The following is a 21349-nucleotide window of genomic DNA, read 5'->3' as shown; positions in this document are numbered from 1 at the left end:
AACCATTTTCGATGTAAAGAAGTTTCATCGGATCGCTCTGTCGTAAACGTAAAATCGATCAATTTTAGATCAGTGATGAATTCAAAAAGAACTAATCACTCCCGTGATCTATGATTCTCATGAAGTCAATAATGTAATGGGTATCGCAAATAGCCAAAACTTCCCGCCCACATAACGCCGTAGTGTTTCGCCGTGTGGTATTCATCTCTCGGTGGCAGGTTTATCGGATTGATAAACCCGCCATTGTTTGCTCAACGGCATTTTCCTCGCTTTGAACTACCCCTTTTTCACCTCGCCCATCCATTTCCCCATAGCCTTGGATCCCTCGTGTGCCGCCTTAAATAACCCGCGTTCCGCCTCATCCAAACCTCTCAAGAACTCCACGCCTTCTCCTCCGCCTCTGCCATTACTCTGTCCTACACTTCCACTTCCAGCATGATCACTGATTTCACCAGCTCTTGTCCTCCAACTCTCCATCAATACGTCGCAAACCTCTTCCTCTTCGAATAACTCCAAAACTCTCACGCCCAATCCATAAAAGTTTTGTGCTAAATTGCGCAAGTCAACACTCTTAGGGTCGGCTTTTAATGCATTGAGAACCCGCGGCGCAAGACAAGCAGGTAGATCAAGGGTAACGAGAGACTTCTGGGAAGATGGAGAGGAGGAAACGGCAAGTAGTTCGGCGAGCCATAGAGGAAGATCGACGCGCGTGTGCTTCTTTAAAGGGGTAGCGGCGTTGTTGTCAAGATATCCTAAAGAGGGAACATCAAGCTCGAATGTGCATGGGATTTTCTGACATATATTAATACAATGAATTTGATTGGAAGGAGGGGTAAATACTTGGGCGTCGGTGAGGATCGCGTCAATATCGTAGTAGGCCATTCTCAAAAGCCACAGATTTGCGGCAAATAGCTTAAGCTTCACCTAACCCGCATAATATTATAACCTTCAATTTTCAAGGATTTGTTGGGCGAAAGAGTGCGCGACGATGAACTTGTTTGATGTCAGCTCCGTGCCATTATTTGCGTTCTCATCGCTTATGTAATCAGGTAATGACATAATGATGTTAGAGCTCCAAATATTTACTTCCGGAGCTTCCCCTCTTTGAAAGACGTCCGATTGACATCTGAAAGCCACATCAATAATTGAACCAAGACCAACTTCAAACGTTCAAATAAAATTCAAAATGTCCGCCACCCTTCTTCGCACATCTACTGCAGCTCGTGCTGCTCTTAGAGCCAGCTCTTCCAAACGAGCTGCCTCAATGGCAAGCACAAGCTTCATCCGTGGAAAGGCTACTCTTCCAGATCTCCCATGTCAGTTTCTTCCATACCTAGATTAAGCAGCTCCGATATCTCATTACATGTTCTGACTTTGGTTACAGATGACTATGGTGCGCTCGAACCCTCGATCTCCGGTAAGATCATGGAGCTTCATCACAAGAACCATCACCAAACCTACGTTAACAGCTTCAACGCTGCGAGCGAGCAAGTCGAGGCCGCTACATCCAAGGGAGATATTGCTGCTGCCATTGCACTACAACCTCTCATCAACTTCCACGGAGGTGGACATGTGAACCATAGTTTGTTCTGGGAGAATTTGGCACCAAGTAAGAATGGTGGTGGTGGAGAGCCCACCGGCGCTTTGAAGGTATGAATCGATGTTCGCTATGAAAATTTGTAGCTTTATTAGATTCGAAGAGTATCGGCTAACAAGAGCTTATATAGACTGCCATTGAGACCAGCTACAAAGATTTCTCATCTTTCAAGACAAAATTCAACGCGGCTTTGGCAGGCATCCAAGGAAGTGGATGGGCGTGGTTAGTCAAGGACAACGAGACTGGTCAAGTCCAAATCAGAACATATGCAAACCAGGATCCAGTCGTTGGCAAGTACACTCCTTTATTGGGTATTGATGCTTGGGAGCATGCCTACTATCTTCAATACCAAAACAGAAAGGCAGAGTACTTCAGTGCTATTTGGGATGTAATTAACTGGAAGACTGTGGAAAGCAGATTGAAGTGAAGTGGAGACGAGGGAACCAAACATTAGATACCTATGTAGTCGTTAAGCGTAAAATGAATGTATGATCAGTTCAAGCGTTGTATTCAGCATTTCTGAGAATCTAGGGGAATCTTCGTCCATAAACACACATTTTCACAAGCACATGGGAATTCATAATTAAGGTTGCAATGCTATTAATGTTTTCTTGAAACATCCCTCCTTCATAGCCTATTAAACCGCTATCACACCCTACCCTTTCCAGTGGGTAACATATTGGCAAACACTCATGATCTATCATACACAGCTTCGAAGACAATATTCTGAAATCCAAGTACCACACATCATCTTTCAAAACATGCCTTATAACTCTTCACGTAATACCTTTACTCCATTGACACTCCTCAAACCTCCCTCAAACTAGATACCTTCAACTCTCAAGGCAGAAGGTAGGTGTATAAAGATACTAAAACGATAGTCGAAGTTATCATCCGAATTCATTACGAGTATGACGCGATGCTCTCGCTTGTGAGCGGTTAGAGTTGGTGCTATTGGTGAAAGAAATGCAACAAGGGCCGGTGAGTGTCGAGGCGATCAATCGAAGTTCGACATATCTCTTCTGCCAAACCAGACTCCTGGTTCGCTCTTTGCTTCTTGATGGCAATTGCAACAGGTACGACGTTTCCAAGCAATCGTCTTACGAATGAGTTGATTTGATGTCTGCTATTTCAAGCTCATCGGGCGGATAACGATTGATGATGGGATCTCAATTGGAGTTCTCCTAGCGTGCTTTCCAGAAAGGTGAGTCTGATTCGTTATTCTCATCCATAATATTAATCCAAAGCTTTCTCTATATCCAAGAAGATTTCTTCCACTGCCCCAAGCGGAACTAGAAAGCCCTCATGCACCCCTCTCACGAATGGGAATGCCAATATTTGGCTCCTTGAGGATTCGAGTTGTATCCGAAAAGCTGCATACTTAATGCATCTCATGAGAATTGCTTCAATCAACAAGACAAAGATTGAAGCAATATCGTAAAATTCTTTTGCGTCCATTGTGTTCCATTTCGAGTAGAAAGTTGTTGCAGAGGAGAAGATTTCACAGCATTCTTAAAACGATAAGCTCGTAGCTATTACTGTAAAATTAATTTACTCCTTCTGGCGACTTCTTCCGCGTTCTGTAGATCTCTACATAAATATTAGCCTGAGCTTGTGAAGAGTCTAATAGACCTCAAGAGAGGAGGAATACTCACGTCATGTGATTTAGAATCATGTGAGTAATTGGTCACACCTTCCTCCGCCATATATCGATTCTCCTCATACAACATGTTTAATGGTGTCCCATCGAAAGTCAAATCAGAGTCGTCGATACTATATGGTAGCCTCCATGCTTCAGCTTGAAGATCGAATTTGGTGTTTTCATCATCGAATGCCGTAACATTTGTGATCAAGAAGTATTGTTTGACTTCAGCAGATGTATTGCTTGCATCGTTGCCCGACATGATGAATTATTAAAGATATAAAGTAAGTCTCAGGGGTTGATATTGACCTGGGTGAGCTTATATGCAGTAGGCAGTAGATATAAGTTAGAGATAAGGCTGATATGGTTTTATGTTTAGTTAGAGATGTGTTGGCAGTGTTGAGTTGTTGATTCAAATGTGCAACATTAGACATCAACAACAAGATAGTTAGAATGCGGCGATACCCAACACTTATATATATACATATCATACATAGAAAACTAGGTATCCGATGATGCCTCTCATATCGGGCAGTTCACCGGACTCTTACTCGTCGGATCGAGAAGGCCAGATGATAATCTTTAAAGTTTAGGTCCGACCGAAAATCTAGGCAATTCCCCGACACAACTTGAATTTGTCAATGCGGGTGTGACCTGACTTGAAAACAATCACGGAGATGCATTTACTCAAAAGCTAAATGGGTGGGATATCATGTTCCTGACTTGTCACGACGCGCCGTCGGTTCAGGTTTTGGTAGAGGCTTAGAGGTTGTGCGACGGAAAGCACCGCCGAAGGTTAGAACATGACTCAGCTTAGCAAAACCACCACCAGCATACCAGGAAACGTTTGGATACTTTGTTCGAAGCACAAACCAAACAACACCAAGACACAATTTCACTGGGGAAAAAACGACTTTTACCCGAAACTCTGTCTCTTTTATCTTTCAACATGTGATGATAAGAAAGAATCCGAGAGGCCTACCTGATACTGGAGACATGATTCTCGGGTTACACCTCCGACTCAATTAACCGACCTGCCTCGAAGTTGGGAACCAGGGGACTCAGCAAAGACAGCTGATATTGTGACGATACATTATGACCTTCAAACTACCTTCTCTTACCGCCAAAACCGCTGAATTCGAGATACAAATCATTAATTTGTAAGAATGTAGCAATATGCACTCTAACATTATATTCAACTCGGCAACAGATACATCAACAAAGTCCTCCATATGGTCAAATCAACTTCCTTGCTACCCCTCCTCGCCCTCCATTCGGGCAATAAAATCTCATCGCTTACCCCGCCGCGATATATCGATCTTCTCTTTCTGGGGAAGTTGAACCAATTTCAGCTGCCAATAATACATAGCCTCTGGCAATATTCGATGGTGGTCAGCCTCATGAAGTATACAATACAATTAGAAATATATCCCGCAGATCGCGCGAGATCAGGTTAGTATAACACTTCCCATTAACTATCGAAATTTGGTTCGTGAAACATACGGCTTTTGAAACGGCGATTCATTAATATCAGAGTAGTCTCTCATTGCCTAAGATCAAACTTTTTCACTCGTTATTCTCTGTTTGGTAGAGTCAAATTCCTCCTTGGGGAAGTCCCTTCGGTCCGTCCCATTATAGCCCAGCCAAGCATGCAGGCAACCAATTAACAAAAAGTACTCGCAAGAACAGCGCCTCTTCACATGCACCCCATAAAATCGATTTTGATTATATTTCCGAAGCTTATCCCTGCACTCACACTCTACATGCTTATCGTTGCATTTGCTTTCTCATCTGCATTCTGATTGCGTACATTATTTTTCGTGGCAAGACTACATCTTCATGGCTGTGAAGTTTGCCTGTATATGCGGCAAATTCTGTCATCATATTATGAACGCGAATGATTACTGTTTGCCATAATTGTCATGCCCGTGGCGTTCGAGTAACGAACACACATGATTCACACTTCCTTCTTCCCCACTCATGCGATAACGATTACAATGATGATTTTGTGAAGAAAGCAAGTGTACGATGCTTGTCCATGGTTCTTCTTAGTATCATAACAAGTTATACATGAATTATGCATATAGGGCTGAGCTAGATTTCAGGTTTAGGCTTTGAGTTCCGCGGCTTTACCGCAATCATCATCTGACTTTCTTGTTTCACTGTTGCTCACGTTCAAGCAATCAAATGTTTGGAATCATTTTCTGACGTTGACTCCGCTTTTCAGAAATCATCACACCACACTGTGTCACTGCGAATTTCGTAACTCTTACTTTGGATTCACATGACAACGTTTGTTACTAGCCACAAAAACTGACAATTACGTCATTGTGGTTCCGTACAACTTTATTGTCACGAACGAGGAGAGCTTGAGTCAAAGATTTCAGTAATGATACTTAGCTTCAAGATTCAAAACAGTACATCCGTTGAATCTTCTCCATGGCGTTTTTTCTTTGGCTTTTATGAATCATTTCTGATAGGAAAAACATTTTTTGATTCACGAAACCTCATGTTGACTTGAATAGCTAACCCCGTTGAAAGCTTGGGGAAAGCCTCTACTAACTCAATAGAATACACTTACCCTGACTCAGAGCTTTGAAACATGTTTGGCGTCTGCTTCTCCTTTTGAGCCAATCAAATTTTGCTTCCCGCGTTTGTTTCGCAATGGTTCCTGCGTGCTCAACATTAAGGCAGGTGGTACATTTCACCCTCGGGTTCTCTACCAGGAATTTGAATCGCTTCGCAATTGTCTCATGTGCATTGGATAAGTGCACAACTTAGATCTTTTGAGTTGTGTAACTGCTTGTGTCTCTCAGATAGTGTACGCACGGCAAAGTTATGCTGAGGAAATTCGATAGCTATGTCCAGCGGAAATCTGCATTCTAGATATTCAATCGAACCATTCAACCCACTATTAATTTCTTTTTTATTTATATATTGTATAGAGTATAACTCTTCAAATTCTAATTCTTAAAACTTCCAATCGGAATCACTTTTTAGTATTTCCCTGTCTATTTAAAGTCTCCTGCCTCGATTTAGACTTTTACCCCCCATTTAGAGTTTTCTCCCCTTCCTTTAACCTTTTCCCAACGCGTCACTATCAATGATCGTCACCACCTGTATATTGAAAATCACGGCACAAAGTGTCTAGAAAAATTGAGATAGCTGGAAGCTTTGAAGATAGAATGCCACCCTGCATAATACGAGCTGCACTATTGTAGATGGTGTTGATCTTGATATGATTTTCGGATGGCATGATCAGTCTCTCCCGGCTGGTAGAGTCATTAGACATTGTCGTTGATCTGGATGAGAAGGTCATTTATGCAGAGAGCTCGAGTTTGAACATCCCGACCCGTGGATGAGCTCTGAGTGTGCATGCCGTTTAGATTTTGGAAGATATCTTGATTATCAGAGCGTTGAGTGAAGATGGCTGATGGTTGGTAAGATAGCGTTGATTTGTACTGTGTTTGATTATGAATGTGGAAGATGGTGGGATACGGTATATTTGATATTGAAGATTCGGAGGAAAAAAAGACTGGCTAAATCTTGAATACCTTTGTGAAGACAAGGACTACTAATGAATGGAATAGGCTACCTCCCTGCAACCCTTTGATCTTCTCCCAAAAGAAGTACAGAGAGTCATAAAGAACAATGATGAAGTGTGAAAAGTATTGATATTCGTTTCCTGTGTATGATCCCTACGATCTACTTCATCACAATTTCGATCTCAAAATAACATGACTTGGCTACCTTCACGTTGTTCTCGCTACTACTCTTCCCCTTCGCCTATCCCACCATATCTTTCTACCTAATCTAACTGGAAATTCCCACTCAAGTAAACAAAATGATGACCAGTTTCTACGCCAGCTGAACACAGTACGGAATTCCATATTGGAACTCCTTTTCACTACCAAAGGAACCGGAGTCAACGCACTCGAGGTAGCTATGGAAGACCGACATCGACGAGCTTTTTCTTCTTAACATAAAGCCCCTTCAACCATTATATCTTAACATTTAATCCCGATAATGAAGATATAGTAGGTGCATCAGCCTTGCGAGATTTGCACGACAAGAAAGTAGAGCGATTTGCACTGCCTCGACAAACAATCAAGGGCATGAATCTCCCTGGGGATGTAACTGATTATTGGCCCGAAAGTTCGGACAGCCAGCAATCTGCAATAAAGGCTCTGGAACAGATTGGAGAACTCAAGATGCAAAGATGGAAGAGACCGCAGTGGAGGGTCCATGATGATACCTTTCTAGAAATCTACCTCTGCTCACAATACAGGCACCAACAGCTATTAATCAATGAGCTTGTTCTCAGGGACATTGAGGCATATTTCTCTTGTCGTGAAAATAACACTATTCTCGATCCTTCCTCTCCACCATCCTCACACATCAGGACTACTGGGAAAAGAACATATGCTCTTCTAATACGAGTAAACTACGTTTACTCCCTATCATTATTTCTCTACCAGCCAATCCGGTATTTACGAAAACATCACTTCTTGCCACCACCCAACTCAAAACCCCACCGATTTCGAAGCATTCCAAGCCGAGAGCATCGCACATATCACGACACAATTTTATTTTTTTGAGAAAAATTACTTGTCAACAACACACAATTTTCCAAATTGACTGAAATTCCCAACTTTTCATCCAAAAGAGAAGATATCAGCGCAATGCTGGCCTGGCTCAGAAGCACAGTATTGCCCCGATCTTGAGCATCAAACTCGTCATAGCTTAAAGCCACAGGGTATCTTTATGTAAACCACTAAGTTACTAATTTTGGTAGTAATAAAATGAGGGAAATGCCCTAGTATCATTTGCGCCATTAAGCAATAAAAAACATGAGTAGTATGATGTATTCATGTGTCAATGATATGAGGTATTTGACATAAGAAAATTGAGATATGCAACATATTGATAATTATTTCGACTAGTAGTGGTCGTTGAATTGAAATGGGTTAGTAGTTGACGTGAAGTCAAAGTGGTTATCGTTAGTGGCCGGAGATTCCGGCACAGGGAAGAAGAAAAAGGATCTGTCATGATAGGAAAGAATTCTTGAACAAAGTGGCATTGAGTAAGTGTATATACAAAATGAAGAGGAGTTACATGCCTGCGTGCCATTCCTAAATTCCATGTCTTAATCGCTCGCCAATATTTACAAATTGTTCCACGCCATTTCCATTAAAGACTGATCGTCTATGATATTATCGTTCGCTGTCTTCATTTCGCTCATGTTGCGATACCCCGTACTGTCAGACGGTATGATATAACTCAGGCCGAGGCTACAATAGCCTCCACTCCCGCCGGAATAACCCTCGCTCTTCCAACTCCATGAACAAGCACAGCATCTAACCAAATTCTTTCTTTCACTTCTCCCGGTTTCTCTACTCCCCAACCCCTCTCAGGGCCCCACCCCACAACTTTCTTATGTCTTTCTACTACCTCTCGTAATCCATTCATCATATCTCCAGTCCTCTGCACACCAGGGAAGGCATCAAATTCAACTGTTTGTATTCCCTTTACATCCCTGAATATTCCTTCCAAAAGTTCCTGGCAGAAGCCTTCATAGAATCCATCACCCGCTCTGAAACCTTTGAATATAGCGTCGGAAGGGTCGCATTCCACAAATATTTTTAGAACACGAACAGATGTGCAATCAGAAAGTCCAAGTAGAGGTGATACAATCCAACCTCTTGGAGGACTATTCCAGCCTGGACCTAATCGAAGTTCAAGTGTAGTGATGGAGTTGCGATATTGGGCTGGCAGACGCGCGAGTAATGGTTTCTTTGTCTTGAAATAGCGACCTGGATGGACAGGGAAGATACGGAAAATATAGGTTGAGAAGAAGTGGTGCGATGATTCATTGTAAATTTGTTTGCAGACAGAGAATAGAGAGAGGAGTTTCTGACGGTGAATGATGGAAAATGTTGTAGGGTCGAGGTCGATAATTGAAGGGAAAGGGGCGAATATCAGGGCATAAATTTTAGTTCGTAGTTCGGAGGGCAGAGAGAGAAATGGAAATGGTTGTTTAAGTTTGCGAGTGGCCAGAGTGATATCTTCAGCATCAGATGGATATGCTGAGGGGTAGGCGGATGAGCTTGGGGTCGTGGAACCAGATACGGGCACGCTTGCTATTGCGCGGCGATTCCGTAGGGCTAAAGTCTGATGTCTCATAGACGGCGCCATATCTATTGTTATTGTTCAAGTAGGAGTAAGTAAGTAGGTAGGTAGGATAACCAAATTGTGATATTGTAATTGTCGTCGATATACTGTAGAGTTTTGGTTGTTAGGCTTGTTGAGTTTGAGATGAATGATGGAACCAAGTGGAGAGAATCGCGTGCTAGGAAGGAGATACTGATTCAAAATCACAAGTAAAGAGGTGAATCGCGTGGTATCTCAAATAATGAATAATGGAATGATATTTAAAACTGCAATTATACACAAGAAGAATCCTTCTATCAAGGCTTGTGCCGAGTATATTCGGGTAGATTATGAGGGAGGCTGGAAATACCCTCAAAATATGAGTATTTCAATGAGATGTGGAATGTTAGGACACCACGGGACTGAAGTTGTAATTGAGTAGCCGGTGCTCTTTCAAGCACCGGCTTAACATCCAATTCTTGAAAGTGTCATATTCGTTCTCCTCAGATTGTTCAACTCTTCGTCCACGGTTATTGTAGGCGCGATGAGTATAATTTCTGTCCACTGAGTGTCAACTTTAAGGAAAAAGAAAAAAGAGAATCAGAATGCGAAAATCAATCGATGCTTTTATGGTGGGGAGTTTGACGCCAATTGAAGCTAGTATTAATTGGTACTAGCTTCAATAATTCCCGCCCGCATCATTGTAGAAAATTGTATTTTGTTGCTTGTAAGGGAAAACTTAAGGAATCAGGTTATTTTATTGGGCCAAAGGAACTTTGAAGTTTCTCTTTACTGACAAGAAGTTCAATAATATTTAATGCGATTTCGCATATAGTCTTTTCTTCATTAAAGTAAGCTGTGTATTGATTCTTTTCTTTCATAATGTTGTCAAGAGCTATCGGAAGGTCGTTGCAAACGCCAGCTCTTAGAAATAGTTCGACGAATTTCCGAATAACCTCATCAACGTCATGGACTCGGTCGATGGCGAACAATCGCCGCCAGCCTAAAAAGCCTACAGATTATAATAGACCTTCGGGTACGCCAACACCATCCGGTCCAGCTGGGGCACAAGCTGCTTTTACTTCACCAAAATCAGGTTTGAGTAGTGATAAATCTGGTAACCCAGACTTCTCCAAGGCGCAGGATGAAGTGAGTAAGGGGGCTTCACCACAGAGGAATACCGTACCACAATCAGAGGGAGGAGGTGCCGGTGTACCAAACCCAGATGCAAGGAAAGGTGAAAGCCCAGACTTCTCTGGCAAGCAAAATGAATTCGAGACAATCGCTGTCGACCCCGCACAAGCTGAATTCGAAAGTAAACCTCTACCAGATCTCACCCAAGGTATTCCTTCAACTCTGGACTTTGAGTTGGCAAATAGAAAATCGAAAGCATCGCCATTGAACCTTACAGAAGCGGCAGATCCTGAAGAAGATCCTAGTGGTGGGGGTAAAGGTCGCGGGGAATTGCCAGCATCTGCGTATGTTTCTTCCTCGGAAAGAAAGAGAAACCAAATGGCCAACTACATGTATCTTGCATTCTTCATATCTGCGATCACTGGTACGGTATACATGGGAAGGAATTGGGAAACAGAGGAAGAGGAAAGACTACATTCGGAAACTGCTCCATCTGGATGGTCACTCACCGGCATGTGGAATCGTGTCAGGGCCCGAACCGGAGACCAACTTGGACACTACACTGAGCCAGCTTTTACCAAGTTACTCCCCGATCCAAGTCCCATGTTTGAGCGCCCTTATACTTTAGTTTTAAGTATGGAGGATCTTCTAATTCACAGTGAATGGACCAGAGAACATGGTTGGCGACTGGCAAAAAGACCTGGTGTGGATTATTTCTTGAGATATCTAAGTCAATATTACGAATTGGTCATCTTCACCACTCAACCATCTACTTTAGCAGAGCCAGTTATTCGAAAATTCGATCCATATCACATCGTTACTTGGCCGCTTTTCCGAGAGGCAACACTTTATGAAAACGGTGAATATATCAAGGTAAGGTTTTTGTGTCATCCTTCCTGCGACTGTTACTAATTTGATATAGGATCTTTCATACCTCAACCGTGATCTCTCAAAGGTCATATTAATCGATACTAAAGCACACCACGCAAAGAAGCAACCAGAAAACGCAATAATCCTCAAGCCATGGACAGGTGACGTCCAAGATAAAGAGCTTGTTTCTTTAATTCCTTTCCTTGAATACATCCCTACAATGCAATACGCCGATGTACGCAAAGCCTTGAAATCATTTGATGGAACACATATTCCTACTGAATTTGCCAAACGTGAGGCAATTGCAAGAAAGAAGTTCCAAGAACAACTTGCAGAGGAAAGAAAGAAGCATGGAAAGAGAGGGGGTGGTGTAGGACTACTAGGAAGTGCTTTGGGTATCAAGCCAGGTGGAATGATGGTGACAGATCCTAACGAACAGAGTCTAGCGGATGCGCTTGCTCAAGGAAAAATGTTGCAAGATCTAGCGAGAGAAAGGGGGCAAAAGAACTACGAGGCATTTGATAAGGAAATTCGCGAGAATGGAGCAAAATGGCTGAAGGAAGAAGCCGAGATGGAGGAGAGAGCCAAAGAAGAGGGACTAAAGGCCATGAAGAGTGGAATGACAGGTGGTTGGTGGGGAAGTTCTTCGTCGTAATGGTTGATGAATTAGAGGATTAAAATGGACGAGTGTATATTTTATATGTATCATGAATGAGGCGTCAAAAGGATTGAAGGACCGACGGCCTCGAATCTCACCTCTGCAAATGCGGCCGAGATTGGATTGTGGTATCTCAGTTATGTTTGAGATGTATGGGTCATGCGATGTAGAATCGGCGATCACGACTCGAATGTTATGATGCATTTAGGTAGCGTAGCATGGAAGCTCAATCTGTACCTGTATCTGTATGTACTATAAATGTCTGAATATTCCCACAGACTTTTTGCGTCGTGGTTTACGTTGACGAATTTGTGAAGCGCGATGCTTATTATCGTACGGGCTTCTGCATCACTCCGAAGTTACTGAGTCTATTAAAAATGATTCGCGATTCAATTTCTCTTGCAGGATATGGAGTATCTGGTTTCTCTGCCCATTCCTCTCAAATCTGGAATTGTCCCCCCCTATAGTTGGATGTGTCTAAAAGCGAGGGCTTGGAGTTAAATAAGATTATCGAGTTAGTGATATTGGAGCTGTGACGGTATGCTCGAGATAACCCAAATGTGCAAGGGGTATTAGCAAGCAATGATAATTGTAACTTCATATTGCTAATCTAGTTCCAAATGGGGTAGTCATTCATTCATTTCATGATTTTAAGTAGGACCCAGGAATGAAATGTATTAGAATGATGTGTTTTAAAACTAAACCGTGGTATACTATAGATCACAGACGATGATCAGTAATGTTGATGAATTTGTCAATACTGATATAGTTTCCCAAGCTATCTATCTTTCTATCTAGTTTCCTTCGTGGATATTTGCTACTCTTGAGTTCCTAGATATCGATCTGGGTATACGGAAAGTACAAATTCGTGCATACATTCGTGGAACTGTCGTCTGAATGTTATATTAAGATGGTGTGTGAAGAATGCCGGGATCATATACATGTGTCTCTTCTTTTCATGATCTCCTATACTTTGAACTTGAATCCTTTGGTACTGCATTATTCTCTTCTTCGAGATAGAGTCCATTTTCTGGGTATCTCAGATGTATCATTTGAGGAGATTAACTCATGTTACGTATCTTCTTTGAGAAAAAAATGATAAAGTCTTCTTATTCTGTTTCGTTCTGTTCTGTTCCGTTCTGTTCTGTTCTGCTCTTGTATTCTTCATAATTTCATCGCGAAAGTTTAAACGATCTTGAATTCAAGATTTTTCTATGCGCTCGTAACATACCGAAGTATGTTTGTAGATGGGAGATATCAAGTAATGAAAACTAGCCTCGTAAGTGCTTAAAGGCAGGTAACTCGCATACTCCTCTCCTCCCTAAAACCCGCAACTCCTCTCTCCATCATCTCTCTCAAATTCCTCATTTCCGATCTTTCATATCCCTAAACATCTCCATTAAAACTCATCCGATTCCCAATCGCTCTCGCACGCAAGCTATCTCTCAAAGCTTCGCCCGAACGCGATCGCACATGCGAATGTGAATGTGAATGACTCCCCACATTCATATTCATAACTCCCAATCCCCCACTCGAACTCGTATTCGCATGGCTCGTTTGCATACTCTTTCTTCCTCTCCGCTTCTTTCCCGTCGCTGCCATGTTCTCCCTACTCATCTCCTGCATGACTCTCTCCGCTTCGCTTATTTTTCCGCTCACTCCCAAACCGATCCCAGAACTCGAACTCGAACGACCACCCAATCTCTTCATCTCATCCGGTACATCCTGCCATCTCAGAACAACTCTACATCTCCCACGGCCCATACACCTCTTAACCTTCTCCCATCGAATCCTATCCCGTGTAATTCCTCGATAGAATTCAAACCACCAAATCCCCTCGTTGGGAGATACCTCCTCGCTTACATCCACTCCACTCTCATCCACCATCATATCACCATACATACGTGCGTAATTCCTCAACTGTTACTCCCACCGCCTTTGCATACTTCTGTGCTTCCCGCTGTAGCAATCCCGGATTCTGGGATACCTGTAGCGGAAACACAAGATAGGGATCACTTGAATCGTAGGGATGGGTACTCGATGGAGAGAAAATCCGCAGTGAGTGCAGTGTTTCGGATAGAGGTTTTTCCGGCTGGGGAAAGAGTGTCCGGGTGGAAAATTCGAAGATGGGTATTCCTTGAAGGAGAGTCGTAGTCTTGACGTTTGGGCGAGTTTTTTAGTGGGGAGCCCGTGTTGGGGGTGGGAGAAAGTGGATTCGAGGAGGGAGGGGGGAATTGTGGTGTCGGGTTGGATGGGGTAGGTTGTTATGTTTGAGAGGGGGACAGCGATGCAGAGCCAGGTTGTGGGGATTGGGGAGGGGAAGTTGGGAGGTGTGATGGTGGAGGTAGATGGAAGGGCTGATGAGGTGGATGTGGCGGTTACGAGGGGGCGTTGGATGAAGATTGAGAGCCAGGGGTGGAGGGTACCGGTTATATCGGGTCTGTAGAGAGGTGTTAGTCATAGTAGGACAAGATTTTATTATTGTTTTCGTTCGGATGATAGATAGGAGGGGGGAAGGGTAACAAGGTAAAGAAAAGGCAATGACATCAAGAATACTACATTAACTGTCAAGAAAAGTATAGTAAAAAGGATTACAATCGACAAGAATAAATAAAAGGAAAGCAACTTCGCCATCCATCTTCCCCAAGCTAAGAGTCAAGAGCCAAAAGTCAAGTGACACAACCGCAGACAAAAACTACACTCTACCACGGTCGCACTGCAGCACTCTTCTCACTCACACCACTCCAATTCCCCAAACAACTAAAAGTTCAACAGCCCAAACCTTGAAACAAAAAATCTCCAAAAAAAAAGAAGAAAACTTACAAACCCAACTCCATAACCTCAACCCTCTCAGTACTCTAAATTCCATCCACGCCAAAATGCACCAACAACTGATTTCTAAACTCGCGCCGTTCGTACATCCGGTGTGAAATCATGGAAAGAGATACTTCTGCATTCTCTCTTCACAGAACCCGTGATGAAAGCGCGGGAGAGAAGATATTCGCGGAGTCCTTCGCCGGTATAGGGGTTGACTGAGGGAGGGAAGAAGGGTATTTGTGTTGGGGATTCGTAGGTTGGATTGGGAGTAGTTTTTTGTGGTGTTGTTTGTTGCTGGTGAGGAGAAGAGTGATATGTAGATGGGGTATGAGAGGAAGAGCGGAGAGTGTTGAAGGAAGCGTGGATATCTTGTAGGTATTGTGCCGTGCTGTTGGTATTGTATGCTTCGTTTGTGTTTGCGTTTGCGTTGGTGTTCATATCCATATCCGAGCTCATATTTCCCCGGTTATTTCCAATATTCTCTCCACTCATAACACCATCATCTCTGGCAAGATCTTCTCTATTTTCATTTTCATTTTCATCTCCAGCTCCCCTCATAACCTCCTCTCTCCTCTCCAAATCCTTAAGTCCCAAATCCACCAGCGTCCCATCCCTCCCTACAACTAAATTACTCGCATCATGCTTTCCCGTCCCCATCAGCAAATCAAACGGTAAATCATTTCTCACGCCCACCACCGCCTGGAGTCTTCGACTCGCAGCTCGAACAAACGGCACGCGATCATCTTGATGTTTGCTCAATATCTGAGACGCATTTCTTTGATTCACAGCTGCGTGATTGACGTGAGGAATGTGTGGATGGGGTCCCTGTGCAATATATTGTGCAGTGAGGTGATCGAGAACAGGTGAATGAGGTTCTAAACGGCATGGGACGGATGGAGAAGGTAGATCGGTAGGGAATACGGTGGTTTCGGAGGTGGATGTTGTTGAGTGTTGGGTTTGAGGTGAAGATGAGGAAATGGTGTGATGTGAGTACGAAGATGTGCGCGAAGGTTCCAAATTTTCTTGTTGTGACTGCGAATCATATTGTGCAGTTTCGGATTCAGCTTCGTTGAAATCAACGGATTGTGGTGTATCGGCTGGTAAAGTGATTGGAGAATATTGGTGGTGCTCTAGGTGTGTCCATTTCTCCTTGATGCCATTCGGCATATGCTTGTTCCATTTTTCTTTTTGTTCCGATGGAAGGCGGAGTGGTTGGATTATTTCGATCAATAGAATTGTGATGATATTTCCACTGAGGTAAAGGTAAAGGTAAAGGTGAAGAAGCACGTGCGCGCGCTGGTGTCGAAGAGCGATTTGGTGTAGAATTAAAGCCAGATTCGCTATCGTCGGTATCGAGGGTATTATCGGAGTCTGAAGGTGTAGCGAAGCGATTACTCAGATCGGTCATGGATTTCCTCGGGTTATAAACGTAACCTGCTTGTTTTGCCGTAAGGGTGAAATCCCAACGACCCGTTGCTGCAATTAGTTTTGCGACGGTCTTGGTAACAAGGTCTGGAATTGGTGTTGGTGTGTAAGTGCTCTTCTCTTTGAGCTTGGTGTATCAGAGAAATCGGATTCGGATTCGGGGTCGAAAGGTGAAGCGAGCGGGCTAGCTACAACCAGCTCTGCAATTGGTATTGAGACGGTTACTGGAGAAGCTGCCGTTGTAACCTCCTCTTCTCTATCACTCGGTGTATCCGCAGAATCAAAATCTGAATCCTCGTCGTCTGCGTCTGTTTCCCTTTCTTCAAAATCGATATTGCTGACAAGGCCGTACTTCGCCTTCTTTCCTGGTCTTTCGTCTGCAGTTCCTTCTGCTGCTCTCTTACCACGCCAAACACCAGAATTCGCTGAATTTAAAGAAGTAGGAGAATCTTTCATCAATGATGGAAGAAGAGATGGTGCGGAAGATGGATTTAATGGAAGGAAGTGCAGGACTTGTGGAGGTTAAGGCGGTGGAGGATATGAGGTGGGAGAGGGAATTTTCTGCCAGAATTTCCAACTGGTTTCTTTGGAGTGAATGGTTCTTGTTTTTCTAGAAAGAATGCAATTCTCATAAAGGTTTGGATAAGGAAGAATTATGGACAAGAAAGAAGAGAGTCCAGTTTCTTCCAAATTTGGTGGAAAGGAGGACAATAAAGTGCCATCTTTCTCACCACTATAGACTGGATACTCAGAATATTGGGTTAAGAGGACAAAAATTATCATTGTACTTGCTACCATCGAAGGAAATCACTAGATTATTGCTCCCAAAGAGACATTATCACCATCTCCATCATCTCTACCATCTTGCCAGGAACACGATAAGGGGACCTTAACCAATATTTGCATTGCCAATTTTCCAATGTGGTCTAAGACCAGGGAGCAGAAACAAAACCATTGTAGAAATGATTTAATCAAAAATCGCAATTCGTATGGTGTTGTAGTTGTTATTGTTGCTAGTAAGAAAGAAGATCACAAGAAGTTCTCTCACAATTTTCAACTCAAGATATCATTAATCTTCCACAATTTCTATTCAGCGCATTCAATCTCTCAATCAGTCAATCGATGATCATACGCCTGCAAACTTCCCAGCCTCCTGAATTGAAACTCTAACGATATTGAATATTCTATCCTTCAAGGTGAACAAAACAAATTATTGGCTATTGATCATTTCCTCCCTCGGAAATTTCTCGCTTAATATTTGTGGTACGGTAATGCAATCGCAAGCAAAAGTGAATATCAAGAATGAGATATCCTAATCCCGTGGGCACGAGATTGAGAGTGCATGATGATAGTTGGATAAATGCAGTTGATTGATAGAGACGAGAAGATGAAGCGGAGATGAGGCTAAATACCAAGGAGTCTTAGCTGGAAATCTCTTATAGTCAGATACTGTGGAAGAGATATATTTCAACCATAGCACTGCTACGCTTGCCCTAGAAGATGAAAAAGAACAAAAGAGCCAAACCAGTGAATACCTAGGTATGAACAATAAATACATCCAAGTTGCAACATCTCTTTTGGTTCTTTGGGTCTTCAATCCAGAAATCCAGAAAATAGGTATCTCTTTCTCCTCACAAATGCCCAAGCATAAATAACCCCTTTCTCAACTTCCAAATATCATCTAATCATAAACTCAACACAGATGAAGTCTCATACTAATAAGATATGAAAATTCAATTGTATACAGTGAATGAATAACCCTACATCGTCTCATCCTCCTTTCATACTCTTACCATCTCTCCATCTTACACTCCTCCCCTTCTTCACACCCTCACAGCCTCAGACATGTTGCCTATCCACCCCATCCCATCTAGACAACAACTACCTATTAATTTTCATTCACCCATCAATATAATATAGCCAACGACAAGAACTCTGTAATTCTGCATCCAGCAACAAAGACTGTTCATGATACACTATCCTTGCACCCCTAGTAATATACCACTTGCTCCTGACTTGTTCCTCACTTGATAACAAACACTTGCCAACATCACATACTACCAACACGTTCACATGATTGTCAATCTGCAAATGAACAGACTCTCGTTTTTTTAACTTTATTATTAAGTATCTATTAAAGTTGGTCTAAAGTAACAAATGTTAATCAACTAATTCATGCTTTTTATATGCACAGGATACAATGACCTGTATATCCCATATCAGAAGAAAGTAATCCTATTGCGTCCAAATTGACACAACGCAAATCCAACGCCGCGCTTTCATTTATCATAACGCGCCTATGTACCGAATTGGTATGAAAGGATTTCCTCCACGTATCATAATCGTTTATACATATCAAGCCATCAAGGCCGAGAAAAGAAGATTTTTTTGATGGGTATCGAGAATCTATAGCCAGTACATGAAACCAAACATAACTGCGGCCAATCCTACACTCATGCCAGTAATTCTTTTACCGCCGGATGCGCTACCCTTTGTTGAGGTTGCAGATGCAGCTGATCCAGTTGCGCTTCCGGTAGAGGATGCTGATCCAGAAGTTGTTGTGACAGTGCCAGTTGCTTCCTTCTGACCAATAGATGGCAATTTTACATCCCCATCGACCAACCAGCCTCCGGAGGTTGATGCAGGGCAAGCAGGTGGTGTAAGAGTTGGGGAATAAGCAGAGCTCGCGACACCAGTTGGAGTCAAAGTTGACCATTGACTTTGGAGATTGGCGAAATCTGGAGAAACAGGGGTTGGGGTTCCGCCACGAGAAAATCCACCTGCAACATTTGTTGCGACAGCGGTAGCTGCAACGGTTGGTCCATAACTGATCAATCCATAATCATTGGCCTCTTCGATCCATTCGTAAATAATTGCGCCAGACCATTGATCATCCATCTCCGAACCGAGAATTGCTGCCTGGTCCTGGAATGTTCTGGGTTTGACTGTGTTGCATCCGGTCTCTGAGAAGAAAATAGGAATATTATAACCCTCGGCGTAAGTATTGAGAGTCTTGTAACCAGAAGTAGAGAAATCACTATCGCCGCACCATTCGTATGCATTCAAACCGAAGAAATCGATAGCCTCGGAAGTGTTGGTGCCGCAAGCAAGATAATTTTGAAGCATAGGACGTAATTCCGCAATATCTGCCGCAGAGTAGCCAACAGGAATTTCACGATATCCTTTCGAATTTCTGTATGCCTTCATATCCCTAGCAGCGGCTTTGATAAATGGTGCCGCCAAAGATTGGTTGTTCATAGCAATAACCTCATTTCCCACAAAGAACCCAAGGGTGTTGTCGAATTTGGCGAACGCATCCATTACTTTACTAAATGCGGTATATTGACTTTCGTTCCAGGTCGCATCAGTCTGTTAAAAAGGTCAGCCATGTTTTTTCTTTTCCGTACAATGATGTATGACATACTGGAGTGATTGCGGTATTGAAAGTATCCAAATCCAAGAAAAGGTAGACACCGGCATCTGCGAAAGCACTCATACATCCAGAGTGATCTCCTGAAGGGTCAACGTGGTAAACGCGAATGGCATTTGCGCCCAAAGTTTTCATCAGAGAGGCATCCAGTTGGCATTGGTTAGTGTCGATTAAAGGATCAGCTTCGGTCAACTGGTATGCGACGCCTAGAAATATTGTCAGCCAAGAACCCAAGAATAAGATACATACAAGCCTTACCTTTGATAAAGAATTGATCGCCATCGCTTGTAAAGAATTTCGAGCCGGTTACAGAGATTGTAGCAATGGCGTTAACGGTAGTGATAGCTAGACTGGCAATCAAGCCAGCTCTGGCAACGGACTTTGAAAACATGATGCAAATGGTAGATATTATTCTATGTACAAAGATCGAAATGGCGAGTGGTAAAAGAACGAAAGTCAACGCGATGTTGAAATTGGGGATATTGCGGACCAGGTAGTTGAAGGAAAGATTGTAGGCTGGTCAAATGTGGATATGGAAGCTGAAAGGAGGGAGGTAAATAGCAACTGATGGAGAAGCTTCTTTTCTTTCGATGGATTGCATCCACAACACGTTCCAAGGTTTCTCTGGTTCTTCTCCGTCTCCTTGCTAATGTTTAGGTTAAAATGGTAACGACCGACTAGTTTGGGGTGCGGGATGAAGATTGAGGTGGAGATCCAAACGTTGACTAAGTCTCAAATCGATATGGGGGGATTTCGGAAGGGAGAAAGAAGTCTAGATTGTTCCTGCGTTTTATGAAAAGGACCAAATATGTAGTAAGTCGGTGGAGCGAGTGAGCGATAAAGAGGCACAAGTATGTACTGAGTAAGTACGGTTTGGTTATCGGCAGGAGCGTATTTGAAGTAGGTTTGTAAGAACGAGAGTCAATATAGTCAACAGTCAAGTAGGTAGTCAATAGTCAATAGCCAACCATGAAGTAGGATAAACAACAACAGAGGAGGAAAGCGACAGGATGAGGATAACAATCCACGAAAGTTGGTTGTGAAAGATAGATAACCTTGGTTGAAGTGATATTGGGATACCGGTATGCAAGAGCAAGGAGGAAGATTGTGCATCCATCATCTTGGAGTTTAGCTTTGGTCACTTTTTTCTCTTTGGCACGGCGCACGTACACCGAATGAAGGAAAAATCAAGGTTGTGGTCAAATCCCATGTTTGTTGGAACCAATCATCAATTGACATTATGATTAAATCACTCCCATCTTTTCGTCTCTTCCTCTCTTCGTCTTGTGATTGGTCAATCAAGCTGTAAACATTATTTCATTGTGCAGTTATTCCCTAGGTACCTACTCCGTAGTAGTGATTATCTAGTCATTATCCAGGTCGTAATCCACTCCTCTGCATCACATTTGCATTAACAAGATGAACGGCGCAGGAAATTGAAAAAGCTTCGATCCCCCCTTGTGAACTTGTGAGTACTGTAGCAAAGAGGTAACGACTCTACGAGGCAACGAGGTAACCACCTCCTCCTTAGGTAGAAAGGCTGACTTGAGGCATTTCCTTGGAAGCCTCTTATCGTAGTGTCGCTTACATAACTCCGATATCGATAGATCATCTGATTGGTCACAT

General features: G+C 42.9%; 9 protein-coding genes across 9 annotated transcripts; 2 read left to right on the top strand and 7 right to left on the bottom strand.

The window, feature by feature from the left end:
• Positions 1-276: 276 nt before the first annotated feature.
• Positions 277-972, bottom strand: EAF02_002774 (uncharacterized protein; the record flags this gene model as incomplete). Its single annotated transcript, XM_038898822.1, has 2 exons — positions 841-972; positions 277-792 (listed from the first exon to the last, which is right to left on the bottom strand). The coding sequence occupies exons 1-2, from the start codon at positions 880-882 to the stop codon at positions 277-279; spliced, it is 558 nt and encodes a 185-aa protein (XP_038761110.1). The 5' UTR covers positions 883-972.
• Positions 973-1186: 214 nt separating this feature from the next.
• Positions 1187-2024, top strand: EAF02_002773 (uncharacterized protein; the record flags this gene model as incomplete). Its single annotated transcript, XM_038898821.1, has 3 exons — positions 1187-1316; positions 1385-1650; positions 1728-2024. 3 exons carry the CDS (start codon positions 1187-1189, stop codon positions 2022-2024), a joined length of 693 nt encoding a protein of 230 aa, XP_038761109.1.
• A 1124-nt stretch (positions 2025-3148) lies between these two features.
• Positions 3149-3501, bottom strand: EAF02_002772 (uncharacterized protein; the record flags this gene model as incomplete). The annotated part of the gene is made up of 2 exons (XM_038898820.1): positions 3149-3187; positions 3253-3501. 2 exons carry the CDS (start codon positions 3499-3501, stop codon positions 3149-3151), a joined length of 288 nt encoding a protein of 95 aa, XP_038761108.1.
• A 5018-nt stretch (positions 3502-8519) lies between these two features.
• On the bottom strand, positions 8520-9434 carry EAF02_002771 (uncharacterized protein; the record flags this gene model as incomplete). The annotated part of the gene is made up of 1 exon (XM_038898819.1): positions 8520-9434. One exon carries the CDS (start codon positions 9432-9434, stop codon positions 8520-8522), a length of 915 nt encoding a protein of 304 aa, XP_038761107.1.
• A 698-nt stretch (positions 9435-10132) lies between these two features.
• On the top strand, positions 10133-12328 carry EAF02_002770 (uncharacterized protein). The gene is made up of 2 exons (XM_038898818.1): positions 10133-11396; positions 11446-12328. Exons 1-2 carry the CDS (start codon positions 10272-10274, stop codon positions 12046-12048), a joined length of 1728 nt encoding a protein of 575 aa, XP_038761106.1. The 5' UTR covers positions 10133-10271; the 3' UTR covers positions 12049-12328.
• Positions 12329-13437: 1109 nt separating this feature from the next.
• Positions 13438-13953, bottom strand: EAF02_002769 (uncharacterized protein; the record flags this gene model as incomplete). Its single annotated transcript, XM_038898817.1, has 1 exon — positions 13438-13953. One exon carries the CDS (start codon positions 13951-13953, stop codon positions 13438-13440), a length of 516 nt encoding a protein of 171 aa, XP_038761105.1.
• Positions 13954-13974: 21 nt separating this feature from the next.
• On the bottom strand, positions 13975-14888 carry EAF02_002768 (uncharacterized protein; the record flags this gene model as incomplete). Its single annotated transcript, XM_038898816.1, has 2 exons — positions 13975-14491; positions 14875-14888. The coding sequence occupies 2 exons, from the start codon at positions 14886-14888 to the stop codon at positions 13975-13977; spliced, it is 531 nt and encodes a 176-aa protein (XP_038761104.1).
• A 61-nt stretch (positions 14889-14949) lies between these two features.
• On the bottom strand, positions 14950-17248 carry EAF02_002767 (uncharacterized protein; the record flags this gene model as incomplete). Its single annotated transcript, XM_038898815.1, has 4 exons — positions 14950-15890; positions 15949-16420; positions 16486-16805; positions 17188-17248. The coding sequence occupies 4 exons, from the start codon at positions 17246-17248 to the stop codon at positions 14950-14952; spliced, it is 1794 nt and encodes a 597-aa protein (XP_038761103.1).
• Positions 17249-18699: 1451 nt separating this feature from the next.
• EAF02_002766 (uncharacterized protein) lies at positions 18700-20114 on the bottom strand (the record flags this gene model as incomplete). Its single annotated transcript, XM_038898814.1, has 3 exons — positions 18700-19662; positions 19718-19929; positions 19982-20114. The coding sequence occupies 3 exons, from the start codon at positions 20112-20114 to the stop codon at positions 18700-18702; spliced, it is 1308 nt and encodes a 435-aa protein (XP_038761102.1).
• Positions 20115-21349: the final 1235 nt, after the last annotated feature.

Source organism: Botrytis sinoallii (genome assembly GCF_014898435.1).
Source record: "Botrytis sinoallii strain Bc 23 chromosome Unknown BSIN_004, whole genome shotgun sequence".
NCBI lineage: Eukaryota > Fungi > Ascomycota > Leotiomycetes > Helotiales > Sclerotiniaceae > Botrytis > Botrytis sinoallii.
Note: the sequence above shows the minus strand (reverse complement) of the source record. Positions and strands in the feature narration are given on the sequence as shown.

Excerpts from the sequence above, each read along its gene's own strand:
- EAF02_002770 (XM_038898818.1), top strand. The coding sequence starts at position 10,272 with ATGTTGTCAAGAGCTATCGGAAGGTCGTTGCAAACGCCAGCTCTTAGA. Across the intron at positions 11,397-11,445 it reads AAAACGGTGAATATATCAAG|GATCTTTCATACCTCAACCG; the intron begins GTAAGGTTTTTG and ends AATTTGATATAG.